The 18,576-nt window shown below is 40.3% G+C and overlaps 3 protein-coding genes across 3 annotated transcripts; 2 read left to right on the plus strand and 1 right to left on the minus strand.

Moving 5' to 3' along the window:
• Positions 1-3,660: 3,660 nt before the first annotated feature.
• LOC106405689 (probable eukaryotic translation initiation factor 5-1) lies at positions 3,661-6,222 on the plus strand. Its single transcript, XM_013846219.3, has 2 exons — positions 3,661-3,890; positions 4,351-6,222. The coding sequence occupies exon 2, from the start codon at positions 4,612-4,614 to the stop codon at positions 5,956-5,958; it is 1,347 nt and encodes a 448-aa protein (XP_013701673.2). The 5' UTR covers positions 3,661-3,890; positions 4,351-4,611; the 3' UTR covers positions 5,959-6,222.
• Positions 6,223-9,419: 3,197 nt separating this feature from the next.
• Positions 9,420-11,537, plus strand: LOC125578002 (annexin D1-like). Its single transcript, XM_048740238.1, has 5 exons — positions 9,420-9,651; positions 10,185-10,330; positions 10,413-10,631; positions 10,723-10,935; positions 11,022-11,537. The coding sequence occupies exons 1-5, from the start codon at positions 9,576-9,578 to the stop codon at positions 11,319-11,321; spliced, it is 954 nt and encodes a 317-aa protein (XP_048596195.1). The 5' UTR covers positions 9,420-9,575; the 3' UTR covers positions 11,322-11,537.
• Positions 11,538-16,633: 5,096 nt separating this feature from the next.
• LOC125578145 lies at positions 16,634-18,552 on the minus strand. The gene is made up of 4 exons (XM_048740452.1): positions 18,297-18,552; positions 18,073-18,176; positions 17,242-17,964; positions 16,634-16,969 (listed from the first exon to the last, which is right to left on the minus strand). The coding sequence occupies exons 1-4, from the start codon at positions 18,550-18,552 to the stop codon at positions 16,634-16,636; spliced, it is 1,419 nt and encodes a 472-aa protein (XP_048596409.1).
• Positions 18,553-18,576: the final 24 nt, after the last annotated feature.

Below are 18,576 nucleotides of genomic sequence, written 5' to 3' on the forward strand. Positions count from 1 at the left end.
TTTTAATTTAAAATTTAATGTTTATTTTAATTATAACAGATTATTTTTATTAAAATATTAAAAATGTTAAGAAAAATTCAAATAAGTTTTTATAAAATAGTGAATAAATGTAGTAACAAAAAAAAAATTTAAAAGTCATATAATCTTCTAAAATATAGTTTTGTAGTTTTCTAATTTTTTCTTGACAAAATACACAATTTTGAAAATAAATATTCTAAACTCAAAAGTTAATATTTCAAATTATACAAAGCTTAAAATCATAGATGCTAAAGTATATTCTTTAGAAATACAACATTAAAAATAAATTATTTTGTAAAAATTAAAAAAAATATTATATTTTCAAATCTTAATTTAATGACAAATAATCAAATATTATTAAGAATAGCAACGGAGGAAGAGGTTCAACAAGATTTATTCATGATGCATCCGGAGAAAGCGCCAGGTCCGGATAGAATGACAGCTCTCTTTTTCAGCATTCCTTGCATGTTATTAAGAAGGATGTGGTTGAGATGGTGAATAATTTTCTGGTTAGAGGAAATATGGATCCACGTTTAAATATTTCTAATATTTGCATGATTCTGAAAATAGAGAGACTTATAAGGATGACGGAACTGAGGCCGATAAGTCTATGTAATGTTGGTTACAAGATCTTCTCGAAAGTTTTGTGTCAAAGATTGAAAGTTTGCCTACCACGACTAATCTCGGAGACACAATCGGCTTTTGTGGCGGGCAGGTTAATATCGGATAATATTTTTATAGCGCAGGAAATGTTTCATGGACTGAGAACACATAAGTCTTGTCAAAACAAGTTTATGGCAATCAAAACGGATATTTTTTATTGAGACTCTTCTTCATAAAATGGGATTGGATCCTCGTTGGATCAATTTAATGCTGGAATGTATATCCCTTACATCAAGGGGATCCTTTGTCTCCTTATTTATTTATTATGTGCATTGAGGCATTAATTATGAATATTAAGAAGGCGGAGATAGTGAAATAATTAACTGGTGTGAAGGTAGCAAGAGCTTGTCCAGCAATCTCTCATTTGCTATTTGCAGATGATAGTTTTTTCTTTTGTAAGGCAAAGAAGGAGGAATGTCAAACCATTCTCAGAATTTTAAAAGAATATGAGACCGTCTTAGGGCAACAAATTAATTTCCAGTAATCTTCAATTCAATTTGGACATAAAATTGAAGAATCGAGTCATCAAAAATTGAGAGATATTTTGGGAATCCAGAATATAGGAGGAATGGGATCTTATTTAGGTTTACCAGAAAGCCTTGAATGATCTAAGGTGTTTGGCTTTGTACAAGACCGCTTGAATAATAAGGTTAGTGGATGGATTTTTTGATTTTTTACTAAAGGAGGAAAAGAGTTGATTATTAAATCGGTGATTATGGTCTTGCCAAACCATGTGATGTCTGTTTATCGGTTAGCAAAGGCTACAATTAAAAAGTTAACGAGTGCAGTAGCTCAATTTCGGTGGAGTCCAGGAAGAAGCACAACATGCATGCATTGGGATAAATTATGCATACCTAAAGATAATTATAGACTAGGCTTTAAGGATCTTATTGATTTTAACACGACGATGCTTGGAAGACAGTTGTGGAGGCTGATTGAGAAGCCAAATACTCTTTTTTCAAGAGTCTTCAAAGGACGGTACTATAAGAATGCTTCACCCTAGAACCGATCCGTTCATACTCCCCGTCATATGGCTGGAGGAGTATTATTTCTGCAAGATTTTTGGTTTGTAAAAGACTAATTAAAAGAGTGGGAACATGTTCATCTTATTCAGTATGGAATGATCCTTGGATCCCAACCACTCGCCCGTGACCAGCAAACAAAAACCTTCAAAACAGTTAGTCGGACCTCACAGTGGATTCTCTCATTAACTTGGAATCCCGAACATGGAATTTACAGGCAATCAGGACTTTGGTGGATCCTCATGATGTAAAAATTATTGAAAGTATCCCTTTAAATAGAAATCAGATGGAAAATAAGAATTGATGGCATTTCACTAACAATGAGAAATACTCGGTTCAATCAGCTTATCAAGTGGAACGGGTCTATCCTGATAAAAGAAATCCACTAGAATTTAATGGTCTTACAGTGGATATACTAAAAGCTTTATGCTGAAAAGTGCGGTGTCCTCCGAAGATAAAACATTTTTTTATGGCAAATCCTTTCAGGATGTATAGCGGTAATGAAAAATATAAAAGCGCGAGGAATATAAGAGGATATATGTTGTGCTCGATGCGGAGATCAGGAAAAATCAATAAACCATGTGTTTTCTGAATGTCCTCCAGCACATGAAGTGTGGGTTTTATCTAAGATACCATCAAATCCCAATATTTTTCCTATTAGTTTTTTTTCGCTAACATGGATCATCTTTTTTAGAGAGTCAATTCAAGGATGGATGTCCACCAATTTGCATAGATATTATGGTATATATGGTAAGGTCGGAATAACAAAGTGTTTAGCAATCTGGATATTGATCAAAGGGACACCCTTAAAATAACAGAATTGGAATCAACAGTTTGGACTGAGGCACATGTAGTAAAGGATCAAACGAGAGAGCATCAGGTACAAACCGGACCCACAATACCGACTTCGGAACGATGGTGCTTCATAGATGGTTCATAGAAAGATATGGATTTATTTTCAGGGCAAGGCTGGTATAGTACTTTATCGGGTTTTGATGGTTTATTAGGGGCAAGGAATGTAAGGGCATTGTCTTTCACCTCTTCATTCAGATGTGGAGGCATTAATTTGTTCTCAATTGGTGAAGATGGTTTCGGAACTAGAAGAATGGTCAGCATTTGAAAGTTACTTGGAAGACATTAAGCTTTTAAAAAGAAGTTTCCCAAACTCATACATCGTTTATGTACATCGGACGGACAACCTATGGGCGGATAGCTTAGCACGCAATTCTAGAAAACAACCGTCTTTCGTCGTTCACATGGATGCGGGGTTACCAATTTGGTTTACAAAATCAACATGAATCTGTAAATGTTTGTTATAAAAAAAAACCCAACAAAGAATCCGAAAACTTAATACCATAACATCCAAAAAATTGTTATATATCGATAAATTTTTTTAAAGTATTCTCGTAGATGCTGCTATGTATAAAAATTACTAAAAAAATAGGGTTATATTATTTAAACAGAACAATATAGTTATTTATAATTCGCATAGTATATTGAATTGATAGATGTTAAAATATTTTTTATAAACAAAATATGAAAATATAAATTATCCTAAATGAATATCCTTTCTATAATATAAATAAATAAATTTTGTGCAAATTGTAGAATTTAGTTTTAAAAATATATTTTGAATAAAATAATCTATTTGATTATTTTCAAATTATGTATTTATTATACCGATTTCAAAAATTTAAATAATTAATAACAAATTATTAAAATCAATCACTATATATTAAAAATTTAAGAAAACAACAAAATTAAAGAGTTACATAATATATAAAACAAAATATAATATTGAAAATATCTACACAGATGTACGTTAAAACTCTTGTTAATTAGTTGATTTTCAATGCTGAATTGGACGTTCTTGTAGATCATTATTGGTCAGTAAAATAATTAATTGAAATAGAAAACGAAAAACAAAAAATAGAAATGGATATAGATAAAAAAAAAATGGTCGAAAGAGAACAAATAAATAATTGGACACGACACGATGAGTTTGCCCTAAAGGATGAACCACAATCACGCGTTTCCAGCCTCTTCCTTTGTCATTTATATATAAATACACAGAAAACGTTTCTAGCTTAAGTGCCTTCTCTCATTCTTTCATCGGCGCAAGCGTTCATCTTCCTCTCTCAAACGCACGAGAGACAATCGTAGCTTTTCGTTCGTCCATCTTACGAGGTACTTGGTTCGTGTGTTGCTGATATTACTTTGCGATTACGATTTAACTTAATATTTGATTAATCAACCAATCTGATCCGATTGTTATCCGAAAAATCTGGAGTATAGAGATTCAATTTGAATGGCCCATGGTTATTCTCAAGAAATTATTTATTGGAATCGTTAGAAATTGATTGTTTCATTGAGACAAGGGTGGGGCGTTGTTTAATTGTGTATGTTGATGATATGTATTTGATTTGATGATGATGTAGTGTGTTTTTATATTGTAAATCTCGGAACTTTTCTTTGTTTCCTTCCTGTTATTGCTTCTTTGAAATTTTGTTTGTTTGTGTGTTTCAAGATTTATGAATTTTCCGGTTAGATCTCTGTGCCTTGTTGTTTATAATTGAAACGCATAAATATCCGTATGTTTGTTTCTTCATTTGCGGCTGAATCTTTTGTCTTTATTGTGTGTTTACAGGAAGTTGGCAGTTAAAGCTGCTGGGGTTTTACATTTTGTCGAAAGTGGAGTGTGAAGAATCTTTTATGTCTGAACAGGCTTCTCTCTTTCAATCGTCTATACAGCTTTTAGGAGAGTACTGTCCTACTTCCAGGAAGAAGTCCACTCGTCTTGGATCTTCTTTCGAGGCCTTGAACAACACAAGCAGTTCCAGCGTTCAGTATCTCTGTCTCTTCTGACATTCTCCCCCCACCCCCACACTATTTTGTAATCAAAATCAAAATGGCTTTACAAAACATTGGTGCCTCCAACCGTGACGATGCCTTCTACAGGTACAAGATGCCGAGGATGATGACCAAGATCGAAGGTAGAGGTAACGGCATCAAGACTAATGTGGTTAACATGGTTGAAATCGCCAAGGCCTTGGGGAGACCTGCTGCTTACACCACCAAGTACTTTGGCTGTGAGCTGGGTGCGCAGTCCAAGTTTGATGAGAAGACGGGAACCTCATTGGTTAACGGAGCCCACGAAACTTCCAAGCTTGCGGGGCTTCTTGAGAACTTTATCAAAAAGTATGTCCAGTGTTATGGATGCGGAAACCCCGAAACCGAGATACTTATCACCAAGACGCAGATGCTCCAGCTGAAATGTGCGGCTTGTGGGTTTATCTCGGATGTCGATATGAGGGACAAGCTCACTGCTTTTATTCTGAAGCATCCTCCAGAACAAAAGAAGTCTTCGAAAGACAAGAAATCTATGAGGAGAGCTGAGAAAGAAAGGCTGAAGGAAGGTGAAGCGGCTGATGAGGAGATGAAGAAACTTAAGAAGGAGGCTGCCTCTAAGAAGAAAACAACTGCTGGTAGTTCGAAAGAGAAAGTTTTGAAGAAGAAAGATCATTCCCCACCTCCAAGCCAGTCTGATGAAAATGAGCAAGCGGACAGTGAAGAAGAAGAAGATGATGATGATGATGATGTCCAGTGGCAAACAGATACATCGCGGGAGGCTGCTGAAAAACGAATGAAAGAACAGCTCAGCGCTGCAACAGCAGATATGGTGATGCTGACTACGATGGAAGAGAAGACGCCAGCAGTTGTGGAGAAGAAGTCGCTTGAAGTGCAGCAGCCACTGAAGAATCTACATGAGAATGGCCATGGCAAGATCCCTGAAAATGCTCATGAAAAGCTTGTGAGTGAGATAAAAGAGCTTCTTAACAACGGTTCAACTCCTTCCCAACTCAGAACCGCCATATCGTCAAACTCCGCCACTCCTCAGGAGAGGATGGACGCCTTGTTCTCTGCTCTTTTTGCTGGCCAAGGGAAGGGATTCGCTAAAGAAACTCTCAAGAAGAAGAAGTATCTCGTGGCGTTGATGATGATGCAAGAAGATGATGGAGCTCCTCGGCAGATGGTTTTGCTTAACGCAATAGAATCTTTCTGCGAGAAAGCTAATTCAGAGGCTGCTAAAGAAGTCGCTCTTGTTATCAAGGGTTTTTATGATGAAGACCTTTTGGAGGAAGATGTCATTTTTGGATGGTACGATAAAGGCATCAAAAGCTCGCCGGTGATGAAGAACGTGAGTCCTTTTATCGAATGGCTCAAGAACGCGGAGTCCGAGTCCGAAGAAGAGTGATACTTGCTCCTTTTTTTTAAGCCTGGTTTAAAATTTGGTTTCTGTCTGCGTTTGTCTGGTTTCAGTGTGTGTCTGGAATAAGGTACGAGGACAGTGGCTAAGCTGTCTTCACGTAATCAGCTGTGGTCATCGTTCTCTCTGCTGTTTTCTTTAGATGATCTCGTCTGTGTTTTAAAGACTCAAGACTGTTTGTTAAAGTTTCAGACTCTTTTGTTAATGCTATCTCTCTGTTTTAAAGCTAAACGAGTTTTTATTTTAAAATCATTATAACTCTATAAAATAGCAGTGTTGAAGTTTTAATATTTTGTTAGTGTTTGTTTTATTTTTAATAGGCTTTTTGTTGCATATTTGACCATCTCCGATGTATTTTGCTATTTTCACCTCTAAAATAGGGGAACTCTATAATAGAAGTGAGATATGGTCCAATGTATTCTCCTAAAATAGCAATCTCTAAAATATAGAGTAAAAAATAGAGTAATGCAATTTCTTCCTCTATAAATAGAGGAAAAAATAGAGATCTCTATTATAGAGGAAGAAATAGAGGTGGATTGGAGCAATTTCACTTCTAAATGCTATTATAGAAGTGAAAATAGCAATGGGTTGAAGATGCTCTAAGCTATGTTAAATAGAAGTCGATACGTTAGGAAGTATGTATATATTATTAAACTTCATAGTAAAATTATATTAAATATCAATAAGTTTATTTGTAAAAAATTAGTTACAGTTCATGCATATATGATAACTTGAAAATAAAAATAATTACAAAGAAAAACATAACAATATTTATTTGAGAAATGATCTCATGACAAGTTGATGACACAAAAAAAAAGATCTCATGACACTAAACCAAGTTTTCTCATACAAGTATTTGAAACACAAATAACTCATTTAAATTTCATTAAAGGATCAAATTACCATTTTCCATACATCTAGTTATATATTTAATCAGTCCAGACCATTACGAAATAGAACACAACTCATATTTTGAGGATTTAAACAATGATACCTTGTGATCAGTCATAATGAAACACTTTTTTTTGTAATTGTCCTTGTGATTGTGATCCTTGTTGGTCGTGGAGCTCTTCCCTAATTCAAAATAAATGAAAATGTATTACCCAAACAAAACTGTATACAAACTTATTTTTTGGTCATCCTCTTGGCTTCTTTGAATGGCTCTCCGCTTGGATTCTTACAACTTTACTTATTGTGTGCATCTTCCCTGCAGTTTAAGCATGTCATCACTTTCTTTTGTCGCGTCAATTGGGTGGGTCATATTTGATCTGGATTCATTTTTTCCTTTCTTCCTAACATAATTGCTTGGCCTTTCCAGATTACGTTTTGTCCATCACTTGTAAAGGCTTTATACTATCTTTATATATATTTCGCCACTTTTTTGTTGTACAATACTCATTTACATAGATTTCAACATTTTTATATATATATAATACTTGCGGCCTAAACGCAAGGAATTTTTACTATCTGCCACTTCCTGTAACCACAAGTCATCTCATTCATATCAACCACATTGTTAACATTATTGAGCTCTACCTCATGCAAATTATTTCTAGCTATATAGTGATGCAAAATTTTGACACATTTAGTGTCTCCTATTATCTTCTACGTGGTGGGAGAATTTCAACTCTAACACTCAAAACCTCAATTTCAGGTGCCTCTCCACTTGGTGGCACACAGTCATGATCAACATATCTATCTCTTTCCAGCTCTGGATTTCGTCGCTGTGGAGGATATCCAACTCCGGCTTCAACATCTTCAGTTTTAGGTGCCTTTTCAATTAACACGAAAGATTTTTCTTCGATACTAATAACATGTCATGTGTCTCATGTTCTCGAGACAGACTTGCTCGACAGTACTACAGTACCTCTGTCTCTGGACAACCAATCTACCATTAACCATAACCCCAAGAACGACCTATTTGAGGCTAACAACTCTTTCAACCCCAACTCATGTTGTCAATACCCATGCATTTATCATGCCTGACCACATGTGTCTAACCACCAAACATCTGTGTTAGCTTGCTTAATTTACCGACAACCACATTTTCTAATTGATTACTAACAATGACGACACCAAATTAAGTTAAATCTGACCAGAACTCTTTATCCTAGAGCTTCTGTTTTTATCAACGGTAAATTCGTCATAATAAACCAAGAAGATAAGACCAAAATGCAATTCGAGCACAAAATACATTAAAGTGAAAGACTATAAGTCTAAAAATATGTTAAAGTGTTAAGTTCTTTTTTTGTTTTGCTCACAATCATATGGGATGAATAATCATCATTTTTAACAAAAAGAAGTTTAATAAGAAAAATGGGAATAAATCAAATATTAATTACAAGTGATTGTGAGCAAAAAAAAAGGGGGAAGAAATCAAATATTCAGCAGAAAGATTATACAATTCCCTTTGGATATAGTTTATTACAGTAGTATCCCCTATATATTATTTGAGAAGCATTGCAACATTTTTTTGTAGCCACGTGTCATCATTAGATTGATTCTTAGAATTCTTAGAGAAATAGGTTGGTTCATTTAAATATATAATAAGCTTTTTATTAAATCACAATAAATACATTATTAATGTGATTCATTATTTTCTTAAATAAGATCACGGAATTGTCTAATATGGCTAAAGTATATATGACAATTAATGATTTTGAATAATAAAGATTTGATAAAAATAAGTGTGTATTATAATTATATTTGTTTAATTTTAAGCTCTTAAAATAAATTAAACAATCATAGTAACCATATAATAAAAATTAAAAAAATTATTTATATATTATATTTGGAATTTTTAAAAACGAGTATAAATTACTAAAACTGTCAAAAGTTTCACATTCAAATTTTGTGATCTATGATTTAAAACCTTTTTTTTATGACATGATACAAATAATTGAAAAATAATATAAGTTGAAAGTTTCATTTAATAAGTATCAAAAATAAAAAAAAATATAAATATATGTATCATTTTAAATTAAACTATATGCCATATAAAAATACATAAATATCGTAATTTTGAAATTTACTTTGAACATTTTTTGATAAAAAAATTGAAAAAATATTGACAACTTAATTTTTTAATATATTATAAATTACTTAAACCATTATTCCCACAGTGAAAATTTTGTTATCACTAATTTAGACTTTTTGCTATAACAGATACAAATGATAAAAAAAATATGAAAAAAAAATATCATTTAATAAATATTAATATTAACATATACCGTATATATGTTACTATCATTTAAATTTAATTATATATCATATCAAATATAAAAATATTTTTTCGATTTATTAAATTTATTTATATGTTTGCACCAATTTAATTATATAAGTAGTGGATAATGATTTTTTAATTATTCAATATATATTTATTATTTCATAATATGTTATAAACATATATATATATATATAATAATTTGGGCGGATCTTAACCTAGTATATATATATATACGGACACATGGCTCGCAGTGTCCTAAAGCCTTTCACGTTTTCCCCTTTATAAATTGATCATCTATCTGCTTTCAACTCTCGACAAAAAAAAAAAAAAAAAAACGAGAGAGAGGTGTGAAAGAAGTAAAAGAACTTGCAAAGCAAAAATGGCGACCCTTAAGGTTTCTTCTTCTGTTCCTTCTCCCTCTGAAGATGCTGAGCAATTGAAAAGCGCATTTGATGGTATACAATGCTTCTGCCTTTTCTTGTTTTTGCTTGTTTTCTGGACGGTTTTGTATGAACCCGATCAATATTCCCTCACTTTAAAAATGATGAATCTACTGTTTCGATTTGATAATCTGTTTGGTGGTTTGATTTGGATCGAGTTTGTTTTCCTCAGACGACGAGATCGTTGTTGGTGGTAGTGTATTATGATTATGTTTTTTTTATTCTCCACTGATCTGATCGTTTCCGTGTTGGATCTAGAACATTTGTTTGTACTTTTAGTCTTCTGATCTTTCTAGTTTCTCTGATCGGTATTGAGCTTTTGATTATTATCAGTTAGTCATGTTGATACTGACAATGATTCATTAATTGGATCTTGTTTGATTTTATACTCGTAACATGTTACGATTTGAAATGTAAATGTAGTTAAGTTTTGGATGATCTGTTTATAATCCACGACTTAGATCTAGAGATTAATTACACTTATAAAAATCAAAGTGTGCGACTTTCTTGGATCTGACATTTGACTTTTTTGACTCCGATTTTCGCAGGATGGGGTACCAACGAGGAATTGATCATATCAATCTTGGCTCACAGAAGTGCTGAACAGAGGAAGCTGATCAGGCAAACATACCATGAATCCTTTGGAGAGGATCTTCTTAAGAGTCTTGAGAAGGAACTTACAAGCGACTTCGAGGTACTATGATTTACCAAATTCCCAAACTTTTTTTGGGACAAATTTACAAGTGTCTTATTATGTTTTCTTCCTTCATGGATAGAGAGCCATCTTGCTCTGGACTCTTGAACCGGGTGAACGTGATGCCTTATTGGTTAATGAAGCTACCAAAAGATGGACTTCAAGCAACCAAGTGCTTATGGAAGTAGCTTGCACTAGGACCTCTACGCAGCTTCTTCACGCTAGGCAAGCTTACCACGCTCGCTTCAAGAAGTCTATTGAAGAGGATGTCGCTCACCACACCACCGGTGACTTCAGAAAGGTCATAATAATCCCATTGAATGTTCATGTTTCTTCTTATGAACAATGCTACTACTTGAAACAGTTATTTGAGCTGTATGTGTCTTTTGCAGCTTTTGGTTTCTCTTGTTAGCTCATACAGGTACGAAGGGGAAGAGGTAAACATGACATTGGCAAAGCAAGAGGCTAAGCTGATTCATGAGAAAATCAAGGACAAGCATTACAATGATGAAGATTTCATAAGGATTTTGTCCACAAGGAGCAAAGCACAGATCAATGCTACCTTCAATCGCTATCAAGATAATCACGGCGAGGAAATCCTCAAGGTGGAAGGGCTAAACTCTTCATTTTAAGCTTCTTGTTTTTTTTTTCTATAATAATCCTAAACTCTTGTTGTTTTTTCATCTTACAGAGCCTTGAGGAAGGAGATGAAGACGACAAGTTCCTAGGGCTGTTGAGGTCAACCATTCAATGCTTGACAAGACCTGAGCTTTACTTTGTGGATGTTCTTCGTTCAGCGATCAACAAAACGGGAACAGACGAAGGAGCTCTCACTAGAATTGTGACCACGAGAGCTGAGATTGACTTGAAAGTCATTGGACAAGAGTACCAAAGAAGGAACAGCATTCCATTGGAGAAAGCCATTACCAAAGACACTCGTGGAGATTACGAGAAGATGCTCATCGCACTTCTCGGTGAAGATGATGCTTAATCATACAATCCTCCACACAGAAACAAAAGCTTCTGTTTTCTCTTATCTTTTCTCTATCTCTCTTTTCTTGAAACCGTTTGATTCTGTTTTTTGAAAATTTGCTTCTTGTTTCTGTTGTGTTTTGAGTTTCCAAATAATGCTAAGAGAGAGAGAACCAGTGTGGTCTCTTAAGTTTATATAAAAGATACATGACTTTAAAAGTTGTTTTCACGGCAACCGAAGAGACCAGTGTCTTTAAAAAAAAGAAAAAAAAAATCCTATCAGATCTTGAAACACAAACACAATACCATTTTTGTGTCAGTTCTTCAATATAGTCTTGAAGAATCAAAAGAAGCAGTTTCAATCGTAAACAGTTAAACCCAAGAACCACATGTCAGGTTGTGTTTTTATAAGCTATTTCTGTATAACTATGTTTGATATTGGACTGATGTTTGATTGGAAAACGGCAATAAAGAAGATGTGGGTTTAACAAAGACGTCTTATTTATGGTCGGAGGAAACGTTCAGTCGGTTACAAGAGAAGTAAAGAGAATGCGACATAGAGGAAGCCGGTGGCTCAATGAGCTACCGGAAAAGTACAATTAACGGCGAGATGAAGCAAAGGTGAAAACCCTAATCTAGCCGCCAAGTGTTAGTCAATGATTTCGGATCCCATTCTCTTTGCTTTCCCTCCTCTTTATATAGTCCTTCTGATGTTTCATCCTTGATCTAGCTTACGTCGTCTTCGTGGGCCTTCCCTACTGGGCCGAGAGGCCCGTATTCGTCCGAGCAGTCGCCGAGCTGAATGCGCTTTAGTCGACGATGATCGACTAAAGGTATTCTAGAGACGAGCCGAGGAACTGGCCTTCAAGCCGACTATCCGAGCCATTGCTTTATTTAGTCCGGGCCAGGCCTCCTATTCCTTGGGCCTTGCGGGGTGGTTGAATCCATCCCCTACAGTAAGTCCCCCCCAGTCCATCAGTGAACGAAAGGTTGTCTAGTTCATGATGAATTCTAGAATTTGAGGGTTTAAAGGAATAGGAGTTCTGTCGGGAAGTTAGAACGATGGTCGATGAGTCGCAGAAAGGGCTATGGTGACACTTTCTCTCGGAATCGTTGAGTCGCAGATACCCGGATTTTGGCTGACATGTTCTGATTAACTGTCGGTTTAATCGAATTTAGGATAACCGATGGTTAATTAAGGCGAGAAGGCGAACCGTCGCGAAAGTCCGCCGGGTTCTTTGGGAGAGTTTCGAGGCCCATTTAGGCCCGTTTAGGCTTAATGATGACGCCTCGAGTTTCCCCCGTCTCTTCTTTTCACAACATGTCGAGAAGTGGAATCGTCGCGAGGGTCCGCTGGGTTTTTAGGGTGGATTTCGAGGCCCATTTAGGCCCGAATAGGTCTAATGATGGCGCCTCGAGTTTCCCCCTTCCCTTTTCCTTATAAATACGCAGACCCTCTCTCATTTCTTCAAGTTTTTCTCCGCGATCAAAGGTACTTTCTCTCTCTTTCCTTTATCTCTCTAAGCGTTGTTAGATTCGTTCAAAGCGTTCTTCACTGTTCCGTTTCACGATGTCGTCGGGTCAGAGGCTATCGAGATAGCAGAAGGGGAAGGCAGTCGCAGCGGCATCGAATCCGACAAGAAATCCCGACAGGGATCGTGTATAAGATCCGGAGGCGATTCATCTTGCGGCGATGATGGATACGGCGAATCTATCTCGCTCTCAGAGACTTCTGCTCGCGGATGCTGCGAGACTCGCGAGAGAAGGAAGTGGGAACGTCGTTGCGAGAAATGCAATGGAATGTTCGAGAGACGGGCAGAGCGGGGCGATGCCTGCTGACTCGGTCACCCTGAGAGCTCGCCCTGCGGAAAGCGGCCCCTCGGAGGATGATGATTCTGAGGCCGAGTTACTTCCGACTACCTTTTATCCCGAAATAATTTTCGAAGAGATTCCTCAACTCCATCCCGACTTGTTGCGTCCTGCTTTCTTGGCCGATCAAGACTGGGAGGGCGTAGAGAAGATGAAGTCAACATTGGGAAGCGTGAAGAGGGTTCTTCGGGCTGCGGGTTCCGTAGGCGTGACCTTCCTTGTTCCTACGGAAGCGCAGAGGCCCTGGTCTCCTCCGATTGGGTATCAGACGGTGTACGAATCCTACTTTCAGGAAGACACTCGTTGCTGGTTCCCCATCCCGCGACTGATCACATCATATGCCAGACGTCGAGACATCGCGATCAGTCAGCTGCTGAATGGCTCGCTGCGACTAGCGGTCACTTTGTCGGTTTTGGCGGAGCAGATCGACATGCCGATGAGCGTTAGGTCGTTCGAGGAGATGACCTCGTTAACCGATATGAAGGACGGCACTTACTCGGTGAAGATGCGACCGAACTGCAACGTGTGCGCCGGTCATCCGAATAAGACGCAGAACTGGCAGCATTCATATTTCTTCCTTAAGTCTGACAGCTCGGCCTTCGAGGAGCCTCCCCAGGATGATTATCGAGTTCTTTGGAACCGTTCTTGCGGTAGAATATTCTGTCGCGAACCGCAAGCGACTTGTCGATTCTAACCATGCCTCTTTTTTTGCTTTGTATGCAGTTGGCCATCCTACCTCTCCAGTCTATTCCGAGGATTTCCTGAGGAGTGTTCGTGCCGTTGCTCTGCTTTGAATCTATCGCTGGTCCGAGATCTCCGTTAAGAAGATCCGTGAGCTTAAAGATCGAATCGCTCGAAGTACGTTCTCTCGCAACTCTGGACTGTGTTCTTTTAGTCGCAAGGTTTATTTGTCGCGTCCTGACCCTTCTGCCTTATGTTTTCAGGAGAGTGGAGATCCGATCTTCCGGTCGTTCTTCCTATTCGCACTAAGCGACTAGACATCTTCCCGAGAGACATCCAGAAACAAGTTTCCGAGGCAAAGAAGATAGGTACTCTTCCTGATCTGAGCGCGATAATAGCAGCCCAGCTGGGGCTGACTAGCGGGGAAGGACCCTCGATGACGGTTCCTCGTGCTGGCGAGGCTTCCCCTTCCGGTGCCAGAAGTGTGGGGAAGGGCAAGAAAAGGAAAAGAGGCGACGGCTCGGGAGTCGAGAGAAGTATTGAGGAGACGAGTGACGTCCCTCCTTCTGGTGAACCCCAGAAGAAGAAAAAGAAGAGAAAGACAAAGAAGAAGTCCGCCGGCGAGCAGTCGGAGAATGCTGACGAGCCGATCGAGCAAGAGGAGGAGGATGCTCGAGAAGAGGAACTTCAGCCCGAAGAGGGGGCTTCTGAGGCTGAAGTCTCGGGGGGACGAAACGATGAGGAGGGAGTAAGTGAAGAGGAGGAACTTGAGACTTCTCTTAATGCCGCCCGCTCGGGTGGTTCTGAGGAAGATAGCGAAGGGTCACCACTCCTGATAAGGAGGGGAAACGATGAAGACGATGACGAGAGGCGGTCTCCTGTTCTGACGTCTCCTCGCGAGAGAACTCCAATTCCCATCGGGGGAGGGGCCGTCCAGACCGGTACTTCTTCCCGTGGCGTCGCTGTCCTAAGGAGGGCACCTGGGTTCAGCTTTCCCGACAAGGTCGACTTCCACTACGAGGGACCGGCTCCCTTAGTGTAGGTTCCAGACCTTATCTTCGGGAGTAAATACGAAGAAGCTGCAAGGGCCAAACTGCTGGTAAACGGCTTGGTCCCTTTTTTTTCCTTTAAATCCCTTGACTCCTAACTTCTCACGATTTCCATTGTGTCGCGTGTTCAGGGTGATAGCACGATGAATGTCATGATTGATAAATACGACACGGCCCTTAAGGGAGCCTTGGACGAGCTCGAGCTGGCCAAGAAAGAGTTTTCTGAGAGGGAGGAGGTTTCCGCTCGTCAACTGAACGAGTCAAGGGCCAATCTGCAGAAGCTCAATGGGATGATGATCCGCACCGTTGCTCGACGCGATGAGTTTAAAGCCGCGTTGGACTCATCTCGAAGAGTCATCCGCGAGCTTGAACAGAAGAATGCTGATCTCGAGAGCGAGAGGGCTTCGCTCGCTGCCACGCACGAGCGAGAGATGAGACGTCTGAGGGACTCCAGAATTTTGGAGGTGACGAGAGAAAGGGGGAGAGTTGAGGCGGAAATGACTGCCAAGGCCAATCGTTGCTTCGCCAAGATTCATTCTCGGGAGGAGCGTCGGGGCCCTTATGACGAGGCTCGGTTACTCCACAGCCAAGCCTTTGGGACTAGGAAGTGCCTCGAGGCCTTGAAAGGAGCTGGGAACGACATACCGCAAGCTTCTATTGATATGTTCGTCGAGCACGAGAGAAAGTACGAACAAGAGGCTGAGAAGCTTAAGGTTGGCGGAATTCCCGACAGCGATCTCAGACTTTCTCCTCTCGTGTTGGAGTCTCAGTTCGTGGATGCTCGGATTCTGGCGGGTCTCGACCCATACGGTTCCAATGCTGGGTTAATTGACCCAGAGACCGCGGTGAATCTGCATGTCTCGCCTACTCATCCGATCGGAGAAAGGCGCGAGGATCCGACGCTTCCTATTGAAAACCCTTCGACTGTTCTTAAGGAAGGAGTGCCTGGTCGAGGAGCTCGAGTCGATGGAAATAACGTTCCTGTCCTCGTGCTTTCGGACACTTCAGTCGAGGGTCGCGATTCGCCGCCTCCAGAAGAGTCCCGTTGGGGCGGCGAGAAAAGCACTGGCGAGGTGTCGGAGGATGCTGCGGTGCAAGTCTCTCCGATTGCCCGCGAATCGAGCGTCAGGGCTTCGGAGCTTTCCACCCTTAATGATCGCGAGAGTGATCGGGAAGCTTAGTTTTCTTTGTTTGTTGTTTCTTTTGAGTCCCGGAGGACTTGTGTTGTTGCTTTTTAGACTTTTGCCTTTTGAGGCTTCTACTTTGTTGTTTTTCTTATGTTATTTCCAACTCTTCGAATCGTATGAAATGTTTATCTTTTATTTAACTTGTCTATCAAATGCATGATTTCTCAAGATTCGAAGTGACTTTGTTTGTTTAGTATAAACGTTATTCGAGATATCGAATCGTTGTAGTGTTAAGCTTGTCATGACTTTGTCTCGGTCGATCTCTTTGACTCGCGATCGTTCGTCATTTGAGTTTCGTCATTAATTATAAGTTCTCGACGTTGACGGTTCCAAATCGATCCTAACGTAATTTTCAGGCGTTCGGTGGGCCAGACCTTACTTAGTAAATTACAGGGTGAATTGGAGTCATTGTCTCGGCCGTGTTGGTTTAAATCGCAACACGGTCGACTCCCGTGAATACGTGTCTGATCAGGACATATCCAACGTGGGATGCGAGTACCGATACGCTTGTTAGAGAAGCCGGGGCGTGCTCGTGTAGGCATCGCTTAAGTGATCGTCTGCTTCGGAGATCGATTCCACTCCTTAGTATTTTCAAAGACCTTTCTTAAGACAAGGTTGCCCATTTCGAGGGGACGCGATTTGACCTTTTTGTTGTAGTAGCTCTCGATTTGATGCTGGTAATTCTGGATACGGAGTAATGCTTGGTGGCGCTTTTTCTCGATGTCGTCAAGTGCATCAAGCAGCATGTCACGGTTGAGTTCGGGTTTTGTGGCATTCGCGATCGGCGCAGACTCGTCACGTTCACTTCTGCGGGAGCCATTGCCTCGAAGCCGTAGGCCATCGAGAAGGGTGTAGTCTTCGTCGCTCCGCGAGGAGTTGTTCTGTGGGACCACAGGACACCGTCTAGTTCATCTGCCCAGCAACCTTTCTTTAAGTCGAGTCGTTTCTTCAGACCGTCGATGATGGTCTTGTTCGTCGACTCGGCTTGGCCGTTACTTTGCGGGTTTCTTGGGGTCGACATGTTGAGTCAAATTCGCCATCTGTCGCAGAATCCCTTGAAATGATGCGAGATGAATTGTGAACCGTTGTCTGTGATGATCTCGTATGGGAGCCCGTGTAGGCAGATTATTTTCTTCCAGACGAAGTTTTGCACCTCCTTGTCGGTGATGCTGGCATAGGCTTCGGCTTCAACCCACTTGGTGAAGTAATCTGTGAGGACCAGGATGAACTTCTTTTGTCGAGATGCCGGCATCGGACCGATGATGTCCATTCCCCATCGCATAAATGGGTATGGAGCAGTCAGGGTGTGAAGAAACTCCGTGGGGCTGTGTATGGTGGTGGCGTGACGTTGGCATTTATCGCATTTGCGCGCGTATGTCTCGCAGTCGGCGTTCATGGTTGGCCAATAGAATCCGAGGTTCTTTACTTTTAATGCGAGAGCTTGCCCGCCCGAGTGATTGCCTGCTGCTCCTTCGTGTGTTTCGGCCATGACGAGTCTCGTTTCTTCGCTGGCGATACATTTGAGTAGTACCTTTGTTGCAGTCCATCGGTGTAGTTCCCCGTCCATGAAAACGTAGTGTGCGCTACGTCGCTTCAGTCGCCGCGCGTCCCATTTCTCGGCGGGCAATAAATCTTCAGCGAGATAATCGATGAGTTCCTTGCGCCAATCTGTTGGCTGATCATCTTGCGAAGGAGATTCTGCTTCGTCGATGTCCATCGCTTCGCTGATCGCTGCTGCAATCGCAGCCTGTTCTGCCTTCGTGTCGATGCTCGGTTTCTCAATTTTGTGGATTGGGATTGTCCTCTTGACTTGGTCGTGTAGCTTGCTTCCTAGAGCGGCAAGGGCGTCGGCACAGACATTTTCTCCGCGAGGAACCTTCGTGAGTTCGAAGAACTCGAAGTCTCGCGTGAGGTCTTGGACGAGTTTGAGGTAGGCGTCCATCCTTTCATTGCGGACGTCGTAATTGCCGAGGTACTGGCTTACGACAAGTTGAGAGTCGCAGTAAGCGCTGATTCTTTTGGCTTTTACTGCCTTGGCGAGCCGGAGCCCTGCGATGAGGGATTCGTACTCAGCTTCGTTGTTTGACGCTGCAAAACCAAAACTGAATGACTGCCGGATGAGTTCTCCTGTTGGTGATTGCAGTTGCACTCCTGCTCCTGACCCTTTACTCGTGGATGAACCGTCGACGTGTAGGATTCAGTTTACACTTGGTAGGATGAGGTCTTGCTCCAGCTCTGGCGTTAACTCGATCAAGAAGTCGGCAAGGACCTGTGACTTAGTTGCTGTGCGATTCTTGTACACGATGTCATGTTCGCTCAGCTCCATCGCCCATTTAGTCAACCGTCCTGACTGGTTAGTATTCTGCATAACCGTTCGGAGTGGTTGGTTGGACAGTACTTCAATCGTGTGCGACTGAAAGTAGGGTCGCAGTTTTCTGGCCGAGGTGACGACAGCTAAGGCCATCTTTTCGAGTGTTGGGTATCTCGT

Source organism: Brassica napus, chromosome A9 (genome assembly GCF_020379485.1).
Source record: "Brassica napus cultivar Da-Ae chromosome A9, Da-Ae, whole genome shotgun sequence".
Lineage (NCBI taxonomy): Eukaryota > Viridiplantae > Streptophyta > Magnoliopsida > Brassicales > Brassicaceae > Brassica > Brassica napus.

Excerpts from the sequence above, each read along its gene's own strand:
- LOC106405689 (XM_013846219.3), top strand. The coding sequence starts at position 4,612 with ATGGCTTTACAAAACATTGGTGCCTCCAACCGTGACGATGCCTTCTAC.
- LOC125578002 (XM_048740238.1), top strand. The coding sequence starts at position 9,576 with ATGGCGACCCTTAAGGTTTCTTCTTCTGTTCCTTCTCCCTCTGAAGAT. Across the intron at positions 9,652-10,184 it reads ATTGAAAAGCGCATTTGATG|GATGGGGTACCAACGAGGAA; the intron begins GTATACAATGCT and ends CGATTTTCGCAG. Across the intron at positions 10,331-10,412 it reads AACTTACAAGCGACTTCGAG|AGAGCCATCTTGCTCTGGAC; the intron begins GTACTATGATTT and ends CTTCATGGATAG.
- LOC125578145 (XM_048740452.1), bottom strand. The coding sequence starts at position 18,552 with ATGGCCTTAGCTGTCGTCACCTCGGCCAGAAAACTGCGACCCTACTTT. Across the intron at positions 17,965-18,072 it reads ACTGCGACTCTCAACTTGTC|GTTCCTCGCGGAGAAAATGT; the intron begins GTAAGCCAGTAC and ends GAACTCACGAAG. Across the intron at positions 16,970-17,241 it reads CCAGCATCACCGACAAGGAG|AACAACTCCTCGCGGAGCGA; the intron begins GTGCAAAACTTC and ends GTGGTCCCACAG.